The sequence below is a fragment of the Panthera leo genome, chromosome D1 (genome assembly GCF_018350215.1).
Source record: "Panthera leo isolate Ple1 chromosome D1, P.leo_Ple1_pat1.1, whole genome shotgun sequence".
NCBI lineage: Eukaryota > Metazoa > Chordata > Mammalia > Carnivora > Felidae > Panthera > Panthera leo.
In genome coordinates this window covers 113,318,269-113,340,733 of record NC_056688.1, presented here as the reverse complement: position 1 = coordinate 113,340,733, position 22,465 = coordinate 113,318,269, and the positions used below count along the sequence as shown (strand labels likewise).

Here is a 22,465-nt window from a genome sequence, read left to right as displayed (position 1 = left end):
GTCGTGTTATTTATATATGCATATATGTATATCATATATATATTCACAAAAAACTTATGAATTACCTTCTTCAGATTTTTTACATCTTTCCTTGTTGTTCGTTTAATTTGTCATATGAACGTGGAATGTTAGCCTCTCCCACATCCAATGTGTTTGTATTTCCCCCGCCATATCGGGTAGCTTCTATTTTATATACATGGTTGCTGGGCTGTTTACTGCAGAGTTTCACATAATTGTTATCATCAAGACATACAGCTTTTAGTATTAAAAGTATCCTTATTGGTCTGGTTTAATGATTTATTTTTTAGCATCAATGATGCTTTCGTCGATATCAGAGTCACGCCCCCTGCCCTGTTGGTGTTTACGTTTACCTGATAAATCTTTACCCATTCCTGTATTTTTTCAGCCATTTCAGTCACCGAATTTGAGATGACTTTTTTTTTTTTTTTAACTGCATAGAGTTGGGTTTTGCTTTCTGAGCCGGTCTAAATAGCTTTTTCTTTTAAGAGGCATGTTTTTTTTTACTGTCACTTATTAGTATAACTGACGCATTTGCATTATCTCCTATTGAAATTATCTCCTGTGTTCTGTCATCCTGATTTCGTTGCTCTGTTCTGTGTGTGTGCTCTGCTTTTTCATTAATCACTTGGGGGTTTAAGAACGTTTACATATGCTTTTCCCTAGCGGTTTCCTTTGCATTACTGGTTTCCTTCTGGCTTAATACCCCTTTTTCTCACTCGGCCTTATATTGTTTGATGTGCCGTTTTAACCGTATCTCTGGATTCCTATCTGTGATGTTTCCAAGTCCTACTATCTGTACCCTACATCGGGTACATACTGTCTACTCTCTCCTTGTCCTCTCAGACTGGTATTCTTCCTCTTGTGTCAGAACATAGGACGTTCACGTTATCATCCAGCCAAGACTCTATCTGGGTCCCCATCGTAAGTGAAATACACAAAGCATTCACCGTCCCTTCTCTTGCCACAGCCTGTCCATTCTCCCAGTGGTTGCACGTTGCTCCCCCTCTGGTGCGAGTCCCTGAGCCAGGACGCTGTGTGCAACATCCATACACACGTACAACAGGTTCTCCGTCACCTTGATATAGGAAGGTCAGCCTGGCTGAATGTAGAATCCTTGGCTTGCACTGGCTTAAGGGTTCTGAAACTGCTGTCCCACCGTTGGTGAGAAGTCTCTCGCCAGCATGCTTCTCTTGCCTTTGTAAATTACTTCATCTTTCTGCTCGGAGGCCATCTCCTTTATTTGCAAAGTCTTACAGTTTTACTAGAAAATGTCTCAGGATCGATTATTCTAGATAAACTCCCTGCTACCCACGTGGTACCAGAAATGCAAGAGTTAGATTTTACTATTTACAGGAATTTTCTTAGGTAAGGGCTTAAGTACGTTTTCTGTTGTATTATTTTTATTTTCTTCCTCAGAGACGTCCAGTGATCTGCATTTGGGGCCGCCCTTAGCCGTACTCACTGTTGTTTTTGTTACTTTCTTTACGTCTCTGCTTCGTTGAAGTCTTCTGCACCCCCTTATGTTTTTTAATGCGGTAATAGTCACATAACATAAATGAATTACTTTCAAGTCCAACACTTCAGTGGCATTTAGCAGATTCACAATGTTGTCTTTGTCACTTATGGCGTATCTAGCAATTGATTGCCAGATCCGAGGTCATGTGACTTACCGCTGTGTCTTCTAAGACATTTATGGTTTTTAGTTCTTATACCTGCATATTTAGCTCTCGTATATGGTGTGAGGAAGGGGTCCAACTTCATTCTTGTGCCTGGGCTGTCCAGTTGTCCCAGCACCATTTGTTGAGGAGACTGCTCTTTCCCACTGAATAGTCTTGACACCCTGCTGGAAATCAGTTGAACATATATGTGAAGGTTTATTTCTATGTTCTGTTTTATTCCATTGGTTTCTACCTCTGTCCTTACGGCAGCACCACTTTCTTTTGAGCACTGTAGCTCTGCATAGGTTTTGAAATTGGAAAGTGTGAGTCTTCCAACTTTCTTTTTCAACACCAGTTTAGTAAGTCAGGGCTCCCTGCAATTCCATAAACATTACGGGAACACTTTCTCCATCTCTGCTTAAAAAAATAGGCGGGCCATTAGAACTTTGATAGGGAATACACTGAATCTATAGATCATGGAGTAATACTGTTATCTTAACAGTACTGTCTTCCAATCCATGAACATGGATGCTATTATAAATGAAACTTCAAGTTTTCCTCCTCAGGTTGTTCACTGCCTGTATAGAAACATAAATGATTCCTTGTGGGTTGACTGTGTGCCCTGCAACTTTGCTGAACATATTTAGTAGTTCTAGTAGATGGTTTTCTTTTCTTTTTTCTTCTTTTGAGGATTTTTTGGCATTTTCTAGATGTAGGATTATGTCATCTATGAATAAAAGTAATTATTTTGCCTAACTGCTATGGCTGAAACTTCCAGCCCATTAGAGAAAAGCAGCGGTAAAAACAGGCATTCTTGTCCAATTCTTGATTTGAGGGGGAAAGTTTTCAGTCTTTTCACCAGTGAGTATGATGTTAGCTGTGGGTTTTCCATAAATGTTCTTTATCATATTCAGGAAGTTATCTTCTATTCCTATGTCCCTAAGAATTTTTATTCTGAAAGATCATTGGACACTGACTTCTGCCATTGAGGTGCTCATGTGGGTTTTTTTCCTCTTCCTAATAACGTGATGTATGACATTGATTTTTCTTATGTTGAACCACCCTTCCATTCCTGAGTTAAGTCCCACTTGGTCATGGTATATAATCTTTTTAAAATGCTGCTGGATTTGGCTTACTAGTATTTTGTTGAGGGGTTTTGCATCTATAAAGATATCGGTATCTAGCTTTCTTGTGTTGTACTTGTTTGGCTTTGACATCGGGGTAATACTAACTTTACAGGATGTATAGCAAAGTGTCCTCCCCCCCCGCCCCCCCCCCCCACCGTGACCTCCTCTTTTTTGTTAGAGTTTGATTGGTTTTAATTCCTCCTTAAATGTTTGGTGTCATCATTCACCAGTGAACTCATCAGTTCCTGGAGTTTCTTCCTTAGGAGTTTGTTGACAACTGATTCATGCATTTTACCTGATACCGATCTGATCAGAATTTGTTTCTTCTTGAGTCAGTTTTTGTAGTTTGTGTGTTTCTAAGAATTTGTCCATTTCATCTAAGTTATATAAGTTGTTGAAGTATGACTGTGCATAGTGTTGTCTTCTAATTCTTTTTATTTCTGTAAGGCTATGTGTAACATCCCCACTTTCATTTACTATTTTATTTATGTTCACGGTCTCTAATTCTTTCTTAGTCATTCTAGAATGCTAAAAGTCTGTCAGTTTGGTTGATCCTTTCAAACTCAGCCAACTTTTTATTCTGTTGATTCTGCTGTTTTTCTATCTTCTTGCACCTCTCACCAGTGTCATGTTTATTATTTACTTCTTTCCTTCTAACTTTGGGTTTACTTTACTTTTCCTAGCTCTTTAAGCTATAAAGTTAGGTTGGCGAAGATCTTTTTTCTATCTTAAGGTGGAAATTTGCAGGTATAATTCTCTCTGAGCACTGCTCTCATCGCCCATGTTTGGGTATGTTATATTTTCATTTTCATTCATCTCAAAGTATTTTCTAATTTCCCTGATGACATCTCCTTTGACCCGTTAATTTAAAGAGTGTCTGTTTAATTTCTACCCATTTGTTAATTTTCAAGTTTTCCTTCTATTATTGATTTCTAGCCTCCTCCCATGTTGGTTAGAGAAGATACTCTGTATGACTTCAGCTGCTAAAATGTACTGAGACTGCTTTGTGGCCTCACATGCAATCTGTCTTGGAGACTCTCCCATGTGAACATGAGAATGTGAGAAGAACATATATTCTGCTGTTGTTGGGTCAAGTGTCCTCTAGATGTTTGTTAAGTCCCATGGGTTTGTAGTGTTGTTCGTATCTTTCCTTGTTGATCTTCTGTCTGCCTGTTCTATGCATTATGGAGTGTGAGGTATTGAAGTCCCCAACAATAATTACAGAACCGTCAGCGTCTTCCCCAAATTCTGTCAATGCTTGCTTCATATGTATTGGGGCTCTGTTCTTCAAAGTACGTATATTCGTAATTGCTATGTCCTCTTGACCAATTGACTCCTTCCTCAATATATGATGTCCTCCTTTGTCTCCGTTAACAATTTTTTACTTAAAGTCTATTTTCCTTGGCATTAGGATACCCACTCCACGTCTCTGTTGGATACTGTTTGCATACAATATAATTTCCCATTCTTTCACTTCCAATCTGTTGGTCTCTTTAGATCTAAAATGAATGTCTCGTAGACAGTGTAAGCATGTAGAATTTCTTTTTATCCATTCTGCCAGTCTCTGTCTTTTGATTGAAGAATGTAATCCATTTACATGTAATGTAACTCCTGATCAGGAAGGACTGCCAGTTTGCTGGGGTTTTTTGTATACCTTTCTTGTTTCTCATTCCTCTTTTACTGCCTTTTGTGTTTAACTGATTTGGGGTAGTTTACAATTATTTTCTTCTCAATCCTGCCATGTATATTTAGATGCTTTCTCAGTAGATACCATGAGGGTTACACTGAACATCCTAAATTCATAAAGCTCTAGTTTGAACTGATACCAACTTGGCTTCAATAGCATATAACACACAGCTTCTGTACAGCTTCATCACCCTCTTGTGATTGTCACAGATTATATTGTTATACGTTATGTTCCCAATAACACAGATGTGTAGTTCCTGTTTTATGTATTTGTTTTGTAAGTCACATAGGAAAAAAAGAATTACGAACTAAAAGTATGATGATATTGGCTGTTATGTTCACCCATGCAGTTCCCTTTTCCGGAATTCTTTTGTTGTACAGCTTTGAGTTACCGTCTAGTGTCCTCTCACTTCAGCCTGAAGAACTTTCTTTAGCATTTTCTGTAGGGCAGGTCTACTGGTGATGACCTCCCTCAGCCTTAGTTTCTCTGGGAATATCTTAATTTTCCCTTGTTTATTTCTATTTATTTATTTTTTAGACAGCATGTGGGAGCAAGGGGGAGGGGCAGAGAGAGAGAGAATCCCAAGCAGGCTCCACATTCAGCACAGAGCCCAATGCGGGGCTGAGTCCCAAGAACTATGAGATCATGACCTGAGCCGAAATCAAGAGTCAGACACTCGATCAACTGAGACACCCAGGTGCCCCCCCCTTCATTGTTTTATTTTACTTTATTTTATTTTATATTTTATTTAATTTTAATTTTATTATAATTCCAGTACAGTTAACATAACAGTGTTCAAGCGTACAAGACAGTGTCCCCTCATTGTTGAAAGGTAATTTTACCAGGTATAGAAACCTCGACTCCTTTTTCTCTCACCGCTTGAAAAGTGTCATCCCACTCCCTTCTGGCCTCCATGCTTCCTGAGGAGACATCTGACATTGACCTTATCGTGTGTTTCCATCCATGATACATCATCTCTCACTCTTTTCATGGTTCTTTGTCTTTTAGCAGTTTTCACCTCTCCTTCCAGGAGTCTCATGATGGATATTTTGGTACGCTTAATGGTGTCTCCCAGGTCCTTAGGGTCCGTTCCTTACTCCTTCACATTTTTTCCTTCTGTTCCTTAGACTGGATAATTTCAACTGACCTATCTTTGTCTTTGCTCTCTTCTGTCTGTTCAAACGGCCTAGTGAAACCCTCTACCGCGTTTTTCATTTCAGCTATTATGTTCTGCAGTTGCAGAATCTGTTTCATTTCTCTTTATAATTTATCTTCATTTACATTAGGTATTTGTTCATGTGTTGTTCTCCTGGTTCCCTTGACTTCTGTCTAGGATTTCTTTCAGTTCTTTGAGCCTTTCTAAGAAAGTGGATTAAAAGCCTGTCTAGTATGTTTGATGTCTGTGCTTCCTCAGGAACACTAGCTGCTTGTCTTTTCTGTAAATGGGCCATACTCTGTTTCTTTACATGTTTCGTAACTTTTTGTTGAAAACCGGGTATTCTAAATATTATATGCAGCAACTCTAGATAGCAGATTCTTTCCCTTAAGACTTTTTTTTTTTTTTTTTTTTGCCGTGGGCTGTAGCTGCTTAGTGACTTCTAACGCATTTTTGTGAGATCTGTAAACTCTGTTGTGTTTGGTCTCTGAAGTTCCTTTAGTTCGTGCCCAGTTTGTATTTTCACAAAGCTTTTCCTTGGTTTCCAGGGGTCAGAAAAACAGAGGGAGAACTGGGGACAGGGAGAAATAAAAGAATCTTCCCATCTTTGCAGGTTTGCTTTGTGCGGGGGTACTTCTGCGTCCAAATGTCCGGGCTCTTCAACTCTGCCTTAGCCTTCACCTCTTGTTTGGGGCGAGCACCGAGCTCAGCCGGCGGCGAAAGCTTGGCATGCTCTCGGGACTCTCCAAAGCATGCGTCCTGCCCCGGGCGTGAGCTTGGGTTTTCTCAATCTCTCCGTAGACACGGTGCTTTCTGAGCGGCCTGATTTCCAAAAGACACTGTTTTGTCCAGCTTTGCCCCCAGGCTTTCCATGCTCTGTCGTGTCCCTCAACTGTAACCTGTCCCGGTGGCTGAAAGTTGCTGGACTCCCTCCGCCCACTTTCACTACTCTGCTCCTTCCAGGACCGAGGCTCAGGGCCCCCGACACTGGGAATGTGAGCTTGCCCTCAAGATGCCACCGAGCCGGGGGCGGGGTGGGGGGCGGTTGGCAAGGGCAGGTGGAAACGCCACGGAGCGTCCGGCCTCTTCCAAGTCGCCAACTTCTGTGACTCTGCCACGTTGATTCTGGCAGGTTTGGCTTGACTTTCCAAGGCCTCCGAAGGGAAGGGCCCTTGAAGGTACACACTCCTCCATCCTTGCCGAGGCCTGTCGACGTGCCCGTTCTCGACTGAGCGCCTTAGCCTTCACCTCCCGCCTCTGCGTCCACGGGCTCGCGACGGCGGGAGCACCGCTCGAGGCGGGCTCGTCTGTCCACCCGCAGGAGACCCGAGGCCCTCGTGCGCGGACTCCTAGCGCGGCTGGAGGCACACCCGGGTCTGCTCTCATCGGCACGTCTTGGTCCCGTGCCCCGGCGGAGGGTCGGTTCAGAGGCCTGAAGGGAGCAGGGAGCCTCTGCTCCGCAGACCTGGCCGGAGGTCGTCCGGACCCGTGCCTCCTTCTTAGGGCGTCTGTCCGACCCGTCACCACGTCTTGTCGACTCCCTGGGCCGTGCCCACCCCGTGCCTCGTCTCCTCTCCGGCCACCCTCCTGGTCCAGGCTGCTGCCCTGCCCTCTTCGCCGGTCACTCCGTCTCCGGCCCTGCCTCCCACCTGCCCGCCCCCCATTCCTCACACAGCGACCCGAGGGAATTCCTTAAAATAGGAAGTGGACCTTGCCGCTGTCCTGCTTAAAATGCTCCGGCGGCTTCCTGTCACAGCGTCTTGGGTCAGTTCCGCCGGAAACAGAGCCCAATCCAGGAACCCTCGCGCAGGACGCTTATTGAGGAGCGCTCCACGGTGGGCGTGGGGAGCTGCACAGAGCACCCAGGGCTGCCCCCACCAGCGGCTAAGGCGGCCGGGGTGTGTGCCTGCCTGCCTGCCTGCCGGGGGCCGCCCCTCGCCGCCTCTGGCCCCGCCCGTGTGCGGCCGAGCGGGCCCCAGGGTCAGAGACGGTGCTCGCAAAAGCACGTGGCAGGTTTGGCGGGTCTGGGACGGGTGTGCCGAGGGCGCACGGGCGGGGCCCGGCGCTGCCCAAGCGTCCCGGGGAGCAGGGGCCGTGTGGCATTTGCCGCCGTGTCCCCTCTGGGAGGCTTGGTGGGGCCGCCCGACCCACACGGGGCTGAGTCGCTCCCGCAGCCAGATGAGGCCAGCCACGTGCCCCTCGCCATCTGGAGCCGACTGGTCCTCAAGGAAGCGTCTTCCTCGCTGCTCCACGTTTTCTCCAATGACTGGAAATTCCTCACGCTTGACCACTTCGACTCCCGGGCCCGCCAAGAGGCCGGCAGCGTCGGGAGGGGGCCCGTGCGGCCATGCCGGCCCGACGCCCCCGTGCCTTTCCGTGCCCCGAGGTGGGGTGCGTGGCTGCGCTCCCCTCGGGGCCCCCTTGCCCTCTCCCAGTCCCCCCCCCCCGCCCTCCTGCAGCCAGCGGGGTCGGGGTGGGGGAGCCGGGCCGAGTTGACGATTTCTGACATGGGTTGTTAACATGATTTTGACGTGGAGCCTCCCCCCCCCCCCCCGCCCGACGCCCCCCACCCCCGGCTCTGGGGTGGCTCTGACTGTCCAGGCTCCGGCCCGGGGAGCCGTGGGGAGCCTCTCGGCCCCGGCTCTGGCCTGGCTGGGAGGCGGCCTGGGAAGGGACCTGTGTTTCTCAAGCCCGCGCCCTCGGGGCCTGGGGGTGGGGCCCGAGCAGATGTCTGGACTTGGTAGCCAGGGCCTGGAGCCGGATGCTGAGAACGAGGCCTGCAACTCATTTCCCCATTAAACATTCTGAGAACATCTGCACCGGCTTCCAAGGCTTCTCCCTCACTAATTGCCGTGATTACTGTGTGAAGTGAGGAGCTGGCATGTTTCCGTGCTGTGGTGAGGAAGGTGAAAACATCGCTCTTAATTAGATTAAAAACATTTTTTTCTCCCTCTGTAATTTTGCCTCGAAAATCAAGGCCACTTTTTTGTTTTCTTCATCCAAAGACCTCCAGAAACTTTCCTCCCCACCTCTCCAGAGGTTTCTTGGGAATGTCCTGTGAGCTCAACTCTTGGAGAAGACAGTGCTCAGCCCAGATTCCATTGTATATTAACGTTTCCCGGGGCCGCTCTCGCTGCCGGGAACCGTCCCCCTGAAACCGTGTCTGGGGAGGCTCGGACAGTGCCTTCCCGGAGCACGGAGACCCCAGAGGGTCGCAGGGTTGTGTGGGTGGCGGTGCTGCTCCCTTTCTGCCGACCCTGGCCTGGCCTCCCCGGAGCCCCCGCTCTGCAGACCCCACCCTTGGGCGCACAGACGTCTCTGGCCCCTGTCGGAGCTGAGTGCGGGGAGGGGGGGCCGCTGGGGAGGGTCCTCGGCGCCCTCTACCACGCCGGGCCTGTGGGAAGCCCGGGGTCCCCGGGGCTGGCCAGGGCTGCCAAGGCCGCCCCCGTCTCCCACACCGCCGCTGTGACACGTCTACGCGCGTGTCCTCGACTGGACGGGAAACCCGGCCCGTTCCACCGTCAGGGACACCCGTCCTCTCCCACCGAAGGGGTGGAGAGACGGGGCTCGCACCCCAGCAGGAGAAAGCCGGCCACCAGCTCGCGGGAGCCCCTTCCCGAGGGGTCCCCAGGCCCGCCTTCGTCCCCTCTGCCCAGGGCCCCCCGAGTTCATCCCTTGGGGCCCACGCCTCACCCCTGTCGGTCACACACATTCCTGAGGACTCTCTCGGTAACAAACGATGGAACCCCAAACTCAACCGAGCTGAAGCACAAAAGGGACATTTTTTGGCTCGTACATCTGGACCCAGCTGTTTCAGACACAGCTGGACCCCGGGGCTGGGATGATCGGCCTTGCTCGTTCCCACTCTCCCCCACCCGCCCTGCTCCCCCTGTGCTCCGGCCCCTGGGACGGGTTGGCCTCAGGCAGCCGCTTCCCAGGGGGACAAGATGGCCGCCAGCTCAGCAAACCCAGCAGACAGAGGCCGTCGCTTTCCCCGTGCCTCCTGCCAGAGTCTGGGCCCAACGAGAGCCAGGGTACAGGCCATCCTCAGGCCTGCCTCTGAAGGCCAAGACCTGGGCCCCAGGCCCCCTCTGGGGACAGCCAGTGGGCACCTGGGAGCGGGGAAGGGGCCGCTCCCTAAGGGAAGATTCGAGAAGCTGTTCCCAAAGCCGGGCCTGGCTGCCGGGCAGGCGAAAACAACAGGTGTCCACTCAAGCAAGGTATTTTCCTAGCGGGACCGGGTGCCAGCTGTGAATATACATTTTCGCTCCGCTCCTCGCCCGTTCCTGGCAGCTGTTGTGGGAACGGCTTTTACACTTTCTGCCCATGTCCCTTACTTCTCGCCTCTGAGTGGAGACACAGGTGGCGGCACGGCCGTGCTGGCTCGGGGTCTGTGAGCCGGGCACAGGCAGCTGGCACAGGCCCGGGGCCGCGGCTCAGCGATGTCACGCAGGGCCTGGCTGCAGCTGTCCGGATGCCCTGGGGAGGGGGTGTGCGTTCACGGTGTAGATCTACGGGGCTTTGGCAAATCCGCCGGGGGGGGGGGGGGGGTGGATTTCGGGGGAGGGGGGTAGGGAGGGGGCTTGGACTGGGGAAGGACAGGGGCAGCTTGTGTCTACCCCTGTGGGACAAGCCGCCCCCGGGAACGCGCCTGTGCCTGAGGCCTGGGGGGGAAGACGGGAGGTGACAGGCGAGGTCCTGGCCCAGACCTGAGGGCCCGTGCGGGGGCGGGAGAGCTTTGGGGACCGAGGACTTGGGTTACACCTGGGAGATTATGCAGGATTTTAATCAGTCACGAGGCAGGGCGGGTGACTTTACCAGGCAGATTCTCCCCGGGGGTGGAGGGCAGAGGGCGGGCGGGGGTGGGGGGGGCGGGGGTGGAGTGCTGGGGGAAGGGGAGGGGCTGGAGGCCCGGCCTGGTCTGCGTGACCTGAGGCACAATTTGTAGCCTCTCGGAACCTTCCTGCTCATCTGGATACAGAGATGGGAGCTGTGATCCCGTGAACGAGGTCATACCCGAGCGCCAGATGGGGAGATGGGAGCCCCCTCCCGCATCTCGGGGGAGCCAGGCATGCCCCCGAGTCGGGGTTCAGCCGGCCTGGCCGTGTGGGTGAGGGGGCTGCGTGGGGTCAAAGGACACAAGACCTGGTGTGCGGCGGGGACCGAAGGCTTTGGGCACGCGTGTGGCCGGTTGGGGCTCCGGTGGAGGATGGGGAGTGCGGGGCCGGGGGAGGGAGGGCAGGGCACGCACACAGGGACACCCACAAATTGCCGCCTCCCGCCGTGGGGAACGTGCCGCACGCCCAGAGTAAGACACACGGACACAAGAAGTGAGGAGACGAAAATCACCCACCCGTCTCTTCACCCAAACACGGACACAGCTAACATTTTGGTGTATTTCCTTCCAGTCTTTTTTCTGTGCCCGTATTTTTTTTTTAAAGGAACTTTAAATCGCCCTCCTGAGCAGGGCTGCTGGCCGGGAAGGGAGCTGCTGCACTGCTGGGTTCCGTCCTCTGGGGGGAGGGTGAGCCTTGGCAGCCCGCATGGCCAGCTGTGCTGGTCGCCAAGCCAGAGGCTCTGCTCGCCATCCCAGACCTCCCATTTTCCTAGAAAACACAGTTGTTCTGCCCTGAAAACTGAGGCCCAGATTCTGGCCTAGACCAGGCAAAGGCGGCCAAGGAATTAAAGCCTCGGAGAACTGGGACGGTCTTAATGGGAGTATGACTTCACTGTCGCCGGGAGCAGGGCGCAGCCCTCTCCTCCCCAGGGTCCAGCCCTCCGGGGAGCCCGGGGTCCGGATGAGCTGCCCTGTGGGCTCCGCCCCGGGCCCGGCCAGGCCTGGCCGTCCCTTGTCTGTCCTCATCTCCGGCCCCTCGGAGGTAGGGGTTGCGAGCCTCTCGGGACGGCACTTGCCCTCCCAGGGGCCCTCGCCTGAAGGGGGCAGTGTGTCGCCGTACCTGGGGAGAACCCGCTCCCCCTCCCCCCAGCCGCTGCAGCTGGGGACCAGGGAGGTGGTCTAGGGCCCTGGCCCCTGCCTGCCCGTGGTGGGGGAGGCAGAGCCCGCGGTCTGTGACACAGAAACGGGGAGAGCAGCGCCCTCCCTTTCGGTTTGGAAAAACACACCTGTGGAACCCCTCGCTGCCCCTCGCTGCGGGGCCCCTGTGCTGTTCCCAGGATTAAACCAAACAGTGCACATTCTTCTCTGGCAGGCGCAGGCCCCACCCGCCCTGGACAGCCAACCGACGTGCACATTTTAATTTCCTAAAACACCAGGGCCGGGTGCTTCTCAGGGGTCAGGTGGCTCACCCTTGGCCCGCGGGGCTTTGGAGATGGCACTTGTCACCTCGGGTGCTCAGAAAGCAGCCCCACTTTGCAGCCACCGTTCCGCCGCTCTCGCCTTCTGTATACAAGTGATGCAGACATGAAAATATGTATTTGTGTTCTTTTTCCTTTCCTTTTTTTTTTTTTTTTTTGAAAGAACATTTGAATCCTGGACGAAGCTTCAGCCCTGTCACTTGACAACTGTATAATATAACCCAGGGCACTTGAATCTCAGCCCCGAGCCTCTGAGATGGGGCAGCCAGCGCTCTCGCCAGGTCCCGGGCCTGTGAGCCTCTGAATGTAGACACATTCTTCGAGGCTTACCGGTCACTTTCCTGTGCTCTCTGGGAATGTCACGGGCAGAGATCCCTTCACTCAGCCCTTCTCCCGGGTGTGACTAAGTCATGTCTGTGCGGTTTCCTGCTGGAAGTCTGCCCCTCACCCCCACGGGCCGTGAGCTCTGAGTTTATTTACAGCTCTCTGAGTGCTAGTCAAGGCACAGCACCTTCGCACGTGCTCTCAGGACATTCTGATCCCTCCTTGGTGACGTGCCTGTTGCCCATTTTTCCTTAGATTGTTTGTATTTTTCTTACAGATCTGCATGAGTTCTTTGTACTTCAAGGGCACCATTCCGCTGTAGCCGTCTTTTCACCCTGGAAGGTGGTGCTTGATGACCAGGTCTCAGTTTTAGTGTCCCGGAACCCACCGGTCTTTCCCCGCGTGGATATTGTAACTTTCGGGAAACCCTTCCAAAGCCCGGGGTCATGACTCTACTCTAGATTCGGTTCCACAGGCTTCAGAGCTTTGCTTGTCTTCGTTACGTCTTCAGTCGCCCGGAATGCTAAGAACGAAGTCTTGGTGTGCAGCATGAGGGTCCGATGGGACGTTTCTCCCACGTGGACGGCCAACTGTCCCCAGACATCCTCTGCGTGCCGCGTGAGGCCGCCTGGGGTACACAGCTAAGCGTCCCTGGGCAGGTGGGCTATTTCCGGACACTGGGCCCCGTCCTGCTGGCCCGGCTGCCACGCTCCGTATCCACAACACGCCGTCTCGATGACCACGGCTTTTCGAGAAACGCCGGTGCCTGGTGGAGCGAGCGCTCCTACCCCGCTGCTCTTCAAGAACGTGGTCGATTTAGCTTTTTGCTTTTCCAGATCAATTGTAGAATCGGGTGCCAGGGGTGTGAAGGTCTGAGGAGACTCTTCACTACGGAGCCTTCTCGACAACGGAGCAAAAGCGTACTTCCGAATTTAGTTCTATCTTCCTGAATGCCTCTCACTAAGGTTTGGTAATTTCCCCCCTAGAGTGCTTGTACGTCCTTCGTTAATACCGAAGAATTTTCCGTACTATCGTATACAGGATTTGCTTATCTTTTGACTTCAGGGTTTTTTATTTTTTTGCTTCAGCCTTCAGAATGCTTTTTTTTATTTACATGAAAGGCAAAACTAGCAGTCCCCATCCCCACTTTTACCAGCCTCCTCTAATGCCCCCGCCTTCTGTAATCATTGCACCGTTATTAAAACGAAGAAGTTGCAACAACACTATTATGAGGCACAGTCCGGCTCACTCGTGTGGATTTTCCCAGTTCAACTACTAATGTCCTTTTTCCGTCCCAAGACCCACCGAGTACGGTTACCGAGTGCGCTCCTATCCAGCAGGTCTCTTCCGATCTGCAAAAACGCCTCCTCGGTCCTCCCTTGGTTTTCGTCGACCTTGCCGCTTGAGGGATACGTCCGGGTTTGTCTGGCATCTCGGGAGACTGGGGGTACAGGTTTGGGGGGAGAATGCCACGGAAGTCAGCTTTGCCCACCGCGTCGTATCAGGGTCCACGACATCAGCATGGTCTGTCGCTGGTGTTGCTAACCATGACCCGTGCGGTTGAGATGGTGTCAGACCGGTCCCTCCGCTCCCCGGGCACCGGTTTCCCGTTTCCATAGCCTGGTGGTTGGAGCGAGTCCCGAGTCGGCTGTACTCTAGGGGAGGGGGCTCGTGCCCCGCCTCCCCCAGGACAAGAGAGTGGAGGGAACAGCTGTCACAGCCACCACAGCGGCAAGGAAATATCTGAGGCGAGACACTCTGAAGTTTCTCCTTGAAGTTTCACCTGCCAATCTGACCGTCCATCCGTGGAGGAAGATTTGTCCCTCTCTCGAGGTCGTTTGTTTGTTGATTTGTATCCGTACGGACTCAGGCCTACTTCTTTTTTGGGCCGGAATTCAATGCTATTATTTATTTGTGCCACTCAAAACGTTCTAGCTTTGGCCATTGGATTGACAGTCCTTTTGGGTTAGCTCCCGCGTCCGTCTGACATGTCTCCCGTCCCTTCCATTTGTGTTTTGCGTGTCCCCTTCCTTTCTGGCGCTGAACAGCGCTTGAGGCTCCTCGTGTATGTGCCTTGCCCCAGAATCCTCCTTTGGCCAGAGAGCCCTGGTTCCTTTTACCGGGAAGCGAGTGACTTTTAGGCACCAGGTCTGGTGCAGGGCGTGACCGCTGCTCCTGGGCCGTCACTGCTCCTGGACTCCCCAGTGGGCAGAGCCAGCGGATGTATGCACGCAGCCCGAGTACACACGTGTGGTATATTTAGCGAAGCAGGAGTTCACACCAACATTTCTGGCCACAGGACTCCTTCCTGCCCCGCCCACCCACTCCACATACACACTCGGTGTGTTACTTTATTTATTTATTTGTTTAACCTGTGTATGTGCGGTCCCCCCCCCCCCCCCAGAAGCGTTAAGTACCGGCCGGAGCGCTAATGGTTATGGCAGTCAAGAGACTGTTTCCCAAGGCTTCGTAGGCCGCCTCCTCCTTCCCTTCCTCTCCGTGCCGTGTGGTAGGTACTGTCATACGTTCCTAACACGGAACTCACTTTTTTCACAGTCTGCTTTCATTCCTAGGACCCTCCAACAGGCTGGCTGGGGCTTTTTTTTTTTTTTCTTTACTTTGTATACAGTAAAATTCATTCCTGGAGATCTGCAGCCCTGTGGGTTTTGACAGATGCCTGGATTCGTGTGTCCACCACCATAGCACCCTACGAAGGAGTTCGACAGCTCTAGGAGTTTCCTTGAGCGTGCCTTTGGAAGTCAGATACTCCCCCCTCCCAAACACTAGCAACCATTGATCTGGTTTATGTCCTTGTAGTTTTGCCTTTTCCAGAATGTCATATAAATGGAATCATATAATGTGCGGCCTTTTACATCTGGCTTCTCTCACTGCTGAGCAAAATGCATCCGAGAGTCCCCCACGTTGCCGCAGGACCTCTTAGTTCATTTCCTTCGGGTCCTGGGTGCTGTTGCACCGTACGGACGTGGCGGTACGTCCCTTCACCGACTGAAGGACATCTCGGCTGTTTCCGGGTCTTGGCGACTGTGAGCGAAATTGCTGCGCACGCTTACGTACAGGTGTTTGTGGACGTGGATTTCCGACTCGCTTGGGTAAATCCCTGGGAGAAGGACTCCTGGGTCACATGGCAAGTGCACGGTCAACTCTGTAAGAGACCGCCCAAGTCTTTTCCAAGGTGGCTGCATCGTTCTGCACTTCCGCCAGCGGCCGGAGAGTTCCAGGCGCTCCGTGTCCTCCTGCTTGCGTGGCGACGTCAGGCTTCGGTTTCTGTGTTTTGATTTCAGCCATTCTGGTGAGGGTGCCGTGGCATCTCGCTGTGGTTTTAACTTGCATTTCCCTAACAGCTGCCGGTGTCGACTGAGCCGGGCATCTTTTTAGGTACTTGCTTGTAACTCACTTCATAAATCGGGTCGGGGGCTTTCCTGCTATCTGCTTGCACGAGTCCTTTGTATATTCTAGATACAAGTCCTCGCCCAAACAGCTGATGTGGAAACGCTTTCTTCAAGTCCGTGGCTTATCTCTGCGTCCCTTAGCGGCGTCTTTTGCACAGCAAATGCCTGGGATTTTGATCAAGTCCAACATTTCCATTTCTGCCCCTCACAGACTGAGCTTGTAGTCTTCTGCTTCAAAACTCAGCGCCAAACCCAAGGTCCGGAGATTTTCTTTTGTGATTTTTCTCAAGAAATTTTAGTTTATGCTTTAGTCTCTTAGGAGTGTATCCAATACCTTTACATTTTCAGATTGTTGACGATCGCCCATAACGTTGGGCAGAAATGCCAAATGTGTTAAAACTTACACACACACAACATTCATACGTTTATATTACAAATAATTTAGGAGGCAGCCGTATTACTCTGAAGTGGGAAGATCTTCCTTTTTCACAAAACAAAAGATAGGTGTTATCACCTTAAACACATAAAACACTCTCTATGAGAAAAACACCCATCCTAAGGGCTGAAAGACCAAAGATTGATGGGGGGAGATATCCATGCCTGATGTAACAAAAAGTTAACATCTTTAATCTATAAACACTTCCTACAGATTGACAAGCAAAAATGGGCAAAAGATATGAACAGGCAATTCTGCAAAAGGAAATGCAAATGGCCTCCAAGCCACAAAAGGCATTCAGCACAAAAGGAAAACCAGATCCGGTCTTCATCCACGCGTGGCACGCCCCGGGGAAGGGTGCCAACGGCTGGTTCGCGCCTGGATGTGGGGGAGCTGTCATATTCACACACCGCTTGCTGGTGGAGTCTGAATTGCTAGTTTCTTGGGAAAGCAATCCAGCAACATCTATTAAAATTACCTAGGGAGCACCCTCTCACCCAGCCCCGGTGTCAGGTTTTCATACAAACGGGTGGCTCAGCATTGACTCAAAGTAATGGCTTAAAGCTAACAGAGCCTAAGGAGCTATCAAACGCCGAATGGTTGAGTTAACCGTGGCAGGCGTGAACCACAGACTATTATCCAGCTACCAAAACGCAGCCCCACATCTGTATACCTGCAGAAAAATGAGAGGAGCGTGTCTCAGAGTGACAGGGACAGCACTGTCCCATGTGGGTTTAAAAAAAAAAAAAAAAGAGGTCTTACCTGGTGTCAGCGGCCGCTGAGCAGAGAGAGATGAGCTAGGAATCCCGTCGGTGGTTGACCTTGGAGGACAGCCTTTGTGGATCTTTGAACTGTGCCACTTTCTACAATGAGTACTTAATTTCTTTTACAATAAAAACGTCAACTGAAGGTCAGGAAAAAAACCCACACTGAGAATCAGGGGACGGATAACGTATTCTCAGCAGCGCTGAGCACCAGCACCAGACTGTAGGGGTTGGGCCCGGGAGCCTGAACGTTACGCTGACCCTTCGTGGCGGGTATGGGTAGCAGGTGTGACGCTGTGAACCGAGCGAGGGCCCGGGAGCTCACCGGCTGCCCCTCTCTCCCAGGCTTGCCACTCCTTGCGGGCAGGAGCGCGACTGCCCTGGGTCTCCGCTGACACGAGGCCCTCCGTCTGCGTGACGGGCACGGCATGGTGGCGGGGGTCCGGGTCCCTCGCCGGACCTGTGCCTGTCGGCCGTGTTTTATCGTTGTGCCTGACCGTTCAGGGTGAACCCGGAGACAGACCTAGACGCCCGGGCTGAGCCCTCGCCCTGCCCGGGTGTCGGGGGCCCTCCACTGGTCCCCAGGCCTCGGGCACGGGGCGGGGGGGGGCGCCTCAACCCCCACACCGGATCCCTGTGCGGAGGCCCCGTGTACCGTCCCCGTCCCTCGCGCATCCCTGCAGGCGCATGTCCTGTCGGTCTGTGGGAGGGCTCGGGGCGTGCAAGTCTGCCCCGCGGCGGGGTGGGGGGCGGGGGGCGGACACGCGAGCCCGGCTCTGGCCAGCCCCGGACCCCTCCCCGGCGAGCCTTGCGTGGAGGCTTAACGTGCTGCCCCACACCTTTGCCCACAGTGAAGAGCCCCATGCTGCTGGAAGTGAGCACGACCCACTTTTTGAGAACCAACAGCGTGGCCGAGGACCTGGATCTGGAGGGGGAGACGCCGCTGGTCCCCATCACGCACGTGTCACAGTGAGTGGCCGCTCGCCCGCGGAGAACGGGCTGGAGGGGCGCGGGGCTCAGGAGGGCCGCCTGGGTGCCGCGCCGGGGCCCAGGCCTGCTCTCCCGGAGCCCGCCGCTTGCCGCCCGCCCTCGGCAACCTGGGGGCCACCGGCGGCCAGGGGCCGGCTCCAGCGCCCAGGCACCGAGCGGGGAGGAGAGCGGGGGCGCCTCCCGCCAAGTCTGGGAACACGATCCTCTTGTTTGGACTTATGGAAAACCAAACTGATCATTTTCCACTTGTTTTTGTGCTCTGAGCGTCTGAGAAGATTGTTTTTCTCTCCCCTCGCCCCCTCCCCCGCCCCCCAAAAGAGAGACGACTTTGTTTTTCAGCAGCGTTTCCCCGTAGAACCCTGGCCAGGGCCAAGGGGCAGATGCCGCTGCTGTCCTCAGGGGCTCCTTCAGGTGGAGGAAATGGCTGATTTTCCACGCCTTCCACTTGGCCTTCCCCCGAGGCACAGCTGGCCTGGGACGCACGCCCGTCCTCCCCCGCCATCCCGGCACGGCCAGGCCAATCCCCAGGGCCCGGCCATGGTGTGATTCCCTTGCGATGTATGACTCAGTGCTCCCGGCAGGGGCACCCAGTGGTGACAGCACGTGGTGGGGTCAGTGGGGCACTCGGGCGCTGTCTGGCCGCCGCCCCGTCGGGGACTCCCCGGAGAAGTCCTTCTGTGTTGGGACGTGCGCGCTCCCCTCAGCCCTTCCCAGAGTCACTTGCTGACACGGTTTCCTCTCCACGGTCGTTTCTCTGGAGGGCGTGTCCGTTCTCCCAGGGTCTCAGGGTTGCCGGGGGCCGTGTGCGCCTCTGTCAGAGCGAGGCCCTAGGCCTGCCGCCTCTTCCCCAGCAGGGGACTGGGGACTGAGACAGCCGGGACCCAAATGGCAGGGCCTCCTGGCCGCCCACGCGGGACTGGCGGGAGTCGGGTGGCCAGCAAAAGAGGAAGGCAGGACCTGCCCGCCGTCTTTCCCTGCGCAGCACCGCCTCCCCCCAGGCTCACGGGGGGTCAGGCCTCACCCGGTGGCGGTGGGGGAGGCCAGTGTGCGCAGGACCTGTTTACCGGACTCGCGTGAGCCCGCTGGGGCCCTGGGAAGCGGGGGCGACTTGTCCCCACGGACCCGGCAGCGGAGGGGGCTTCTGGGCCCCCATCCACCCTGGAGGTGACCGGACAGGCTTGCTGGGCGAACGCGCCAGGGCAGAGGTGTGAACAGCCAGGGAAGCCAGGCCGTGCGGGTCCAGGCCGGGGCCCGAAGGCAGAGTGCGGACTTAGGCACCCGGGCCGAGGCGTTTTCAGAGTCCAGGGCACAAGAGAGACCGCGGGGTGGTAAAAGCCGGCGTTCCGTGGCTGGTGTTGTGTGCGACTCCGGTGCCAGTGGCCACTCGGGGCAGGGACAGCCATGACCCTCGGGCAGGCGGATTCCACGCGGGCGTCACGGTTCCCGCTGCCCCTTCTCGCCGCTCTCTCCCGTCAGCCCGTTCATTCTCCCCGCCGTGGCCCAGCCCCTCGACACACACAAGGAGTCCCACCCTGGAAGGACAGGGCTGCCTCACCAGCTCCCTGGCCCTGCGAGATCCCCACAGGGAGGCCCAGGGTGAGGGTGATAAAGGACTGGGGATCCAGGGGCCCACAGCCAAGCCCGCAGCTGCCCTCAACAGTCACCCCTCCGGGGTGAGGGCCGTCAGCATGCACCCAGCTTCCCGGGGAGCCCCGGGAGGCGATCCAAGCCAGCAGAGGCAGTGTCATCAGGGGCACTGGGCCACTTCTCTTCTAAAACTGCGGCCGTCAGACCAGAGCGGCCCGGATGCTTGCTGCGGATTGGGTGCTTCACCGTCCCGAACGCCCGCCGTGGGCCTTCTCGGGCCAGCACTCCCAGTGTGGCGGGTTGGCTGGGGGGTGGGGTGGGGGAGGGGGGGTGTCTCCTGTCACCCCCGGTGCTGTCCGGGCCTACACCCCAGTCCTTGCCCAGCCGGGTCCCCATGCTAGAACCTGTAAGGGCTTCTCCCAGCAGACCTGTCACCACACTTGGTCTGTGGTGGGTGCTGGGAGCAGGGAGCCGAGGTGTCAGTAGAGGGGCCACCTCAAGGCATCGCTGTCCCATCAGGTCAGGGTCCAGGTGGAGACCGCAGGGCATCTGCGTGAACGTGTCCTTAGTACAGGGTGCTGTGCCCTGGGGAGCCCCGGTGAAGGACGTGTGATGCGGGCCCAGGGAGAGGTGGGGGGGCCTCAGAATCTAGACGCCCCCGAGGCTGCAGGCTGGGCAGAGGCCTCCCCCCCCATGGCTGGCAGAGGTGGCTCTGGGGGCGCCACGACTGCCCTCCGTGCCTTCACCTCCTGCCCGGCACTCCTCCTGACGGATGCCCCCAACTAAACAGCTCCGGCTGCTTGGGGACACGTCAAGGCTGCTGCAGGCAGCCCGGCCCCGCGGGCACCTGCCTTGGTGTGTGTGAGAGGGGCAGGGGTGTGCGCGGGGGTCTCGCAGGGGGCAGAGAGGGTGGGGAGCAGTTGCTGACAAACAGATTCGTCCTTCTCCAGCGTTTTACTGATGTTCAATGTATTACCACGTTGGGTCGGATCCAGGATTCAAATTAAAAGCATAAATAAAGACACATTTTGTTTCCATCTCAAGCTCTCCCCACCCGTTGGGCCCCAGGGAGGTGAGGTCACTGCAGCCTTGATTACGGGAAGGTCCCTGGGGCTGGGCGAAGCTCCTCTTTCCGGGGCCTCTGGCCGGGATGAGGGGCGGGGAGCCGGGGGCCCTGAGCAGCCCTGGTGCAATCTAGAGAGTCGCCGGGGCGTACCGTGTTAGGGAGACAGAGTGGTCTCGGCCACCCCAGCCCCCCACGCAAGCCCCGGAGACCCCATGCAGCCCAGCCCCGCCCCCAGCTCTAGGGAGCCGGGCCACAGGGCCAGCGGAAGGGAGCCCCGTGCGCACCTGCGTCCCCCGCCCAGAGCCTTGCCACAGGGTTTCCGAGGGGCCGGCGTAAGGTAGAGATGGGGCGTCGAGGACAATGGGGGGGTCGGGAAAGCCCCCTCCCCAACTCTGAGAGAGGAGAGGAGCCCTGCCCCCAACAGGAGCCGGGAGGAGTGCCTGGGCTCCTGCCCCATCTGCTGCCTTGTGGCCACTGACGGCCACTGGCAGGACAGCAAAGGGGGGGGGGGGCACCTCTGTGTGCACACTTGTGCCTCCCCATCTGCAGCCATCAGATTCCCACCGTCTTCCCAACATCTGCTCGGCCAGCCTCACCCCAGGGAGGCCCAGGCAGCCAAGCCCTCTGGCTGTCGAGGCCTCCGCACCAGCTCCCTGAGCCCCGAGTACGGGGCCTGGGACCCTTCTGGGGGCTCTGTCTCCTCTCAGGCTGTCTCTCCCTGGGAGTCCTGAAGCCCCAGGCTGGGAGGGGCTCCAAGACGTGGCTCCCACCCCCCCCCCCCCCCCAGGCAGGACCCGCACCGGGGCCAGGCCGGCCTCACCTGAGATGAGGTGGTGAGGGGTGTGGGTGCCTCGGCATGCCTGTTAGTACACCTGAGTGGGCAGCTAGGCCCGACTGGCCTCAGCATGAGGCCCCGACCGGGACCGCGTACGGGTGTGGCCCGGGTGCCCCTCTCCCAGGGGCCTTGGGACACGGCAGCCATTTCCACGAAGCCCCCTCCACCCCTGCGGCCAAGCCAGCCAAGCATGGCCAGGAGTCCGCGTCTGTCCCGCTGGCTGCACGCGGACACCCAAGGCAGGTTGTGTGAGAGGCCAGGCCCACCGGGACTGCTGCCGCCTGTGGCCACCCCCACCCCGACGGGTTCCTCCGGAAGTGGTGACCCCCGGCCCCCTCCGTGTCTTCCGTCACAGCATCCTGGACAGGCGAGGCTCAGCTCCTGTCTACCAGTCGCCCCCAGCCCATCCTGCTCCGCCGGGGACAATATAGCGGGACACCCTGGGCACAGATGGGCACGGGGAGGGCCTTCCAGGGAAGGCAGAGCTGAGGCTGGGGCACTGCGGGGCCCCTACCAGGTGGCCACGAGCAACTGTGTGCTTGTGGGCCGTCCTGTGACAGGACAGCCTGTAGGTCCTTGAGCAAAACCAGCCCCGTGTGCCTTAATTAGAATTTCCGTGTCTCCGGCTTTCTCCTGGGCCCTGCGGTCTCATGCCGAGACGCTCGATCTCTCTTTTCCAGCAAGGCCCCCGCGGCCCAGCTTTCACCCACGTCACTACTAAGGTCACCTGAATTCTGCGTTTGCCAGGGAGGCCAGGGCCAGCCCCACGCCTTCTGGAAACGGGGCAAGTGTCACAAGGCTCGGCCCTGTACTCAGCTCCAGGGACGGCGGGGCTAGCTCTTTGGATGGGACCAGGGTTGCCAGGGGCATTTCAGGGACCCCAGGGCCAGCTGCGGCTCGCTCCCGCGGACCCTGGTGGAGGCCCAGGCACTGTGTGAGTGGCCACCTCCTTGTTCTGCAAACCTTGGTGGGGAAGGACGACGAGGCTGCTTCGGGGCCAGAGAACAGGGGGAAGAGGGAGGGGGCCTTCCAGGCACATTAGAGACCGGTCTCTTTCCGGACCGGTGTCCTGTCTTCTCGGAGCTCCAG

General features: G+C 55.3%; 1 protein-coding gene across 2 annotated transcripts in view; it reads left to right on the top strand.

Moving 5' to 3' along the window:
- KCNQ1 (potassium voltage-gated channel subfamily Q member 1) overlaps positions 1 to 22,465 on the top strand; it is a 317,819-nt gene that overhangs the window by 119,385 nt on the left and 175,969 nt on the right. For both annotated transcript variants that reach the window (XM_042905409.1, XM_042905410.1), the window contains exon 11: positions 17,750 to 17,867. In XM_042905409.1, coding sequence (XP_042761343.1) covers positions 17,750 to 17,867 — 118 coding nt within the window. The remainder of the gene's footprint in view (positions 1 to 17,749; positions 17,868 to 22,465) is intronic.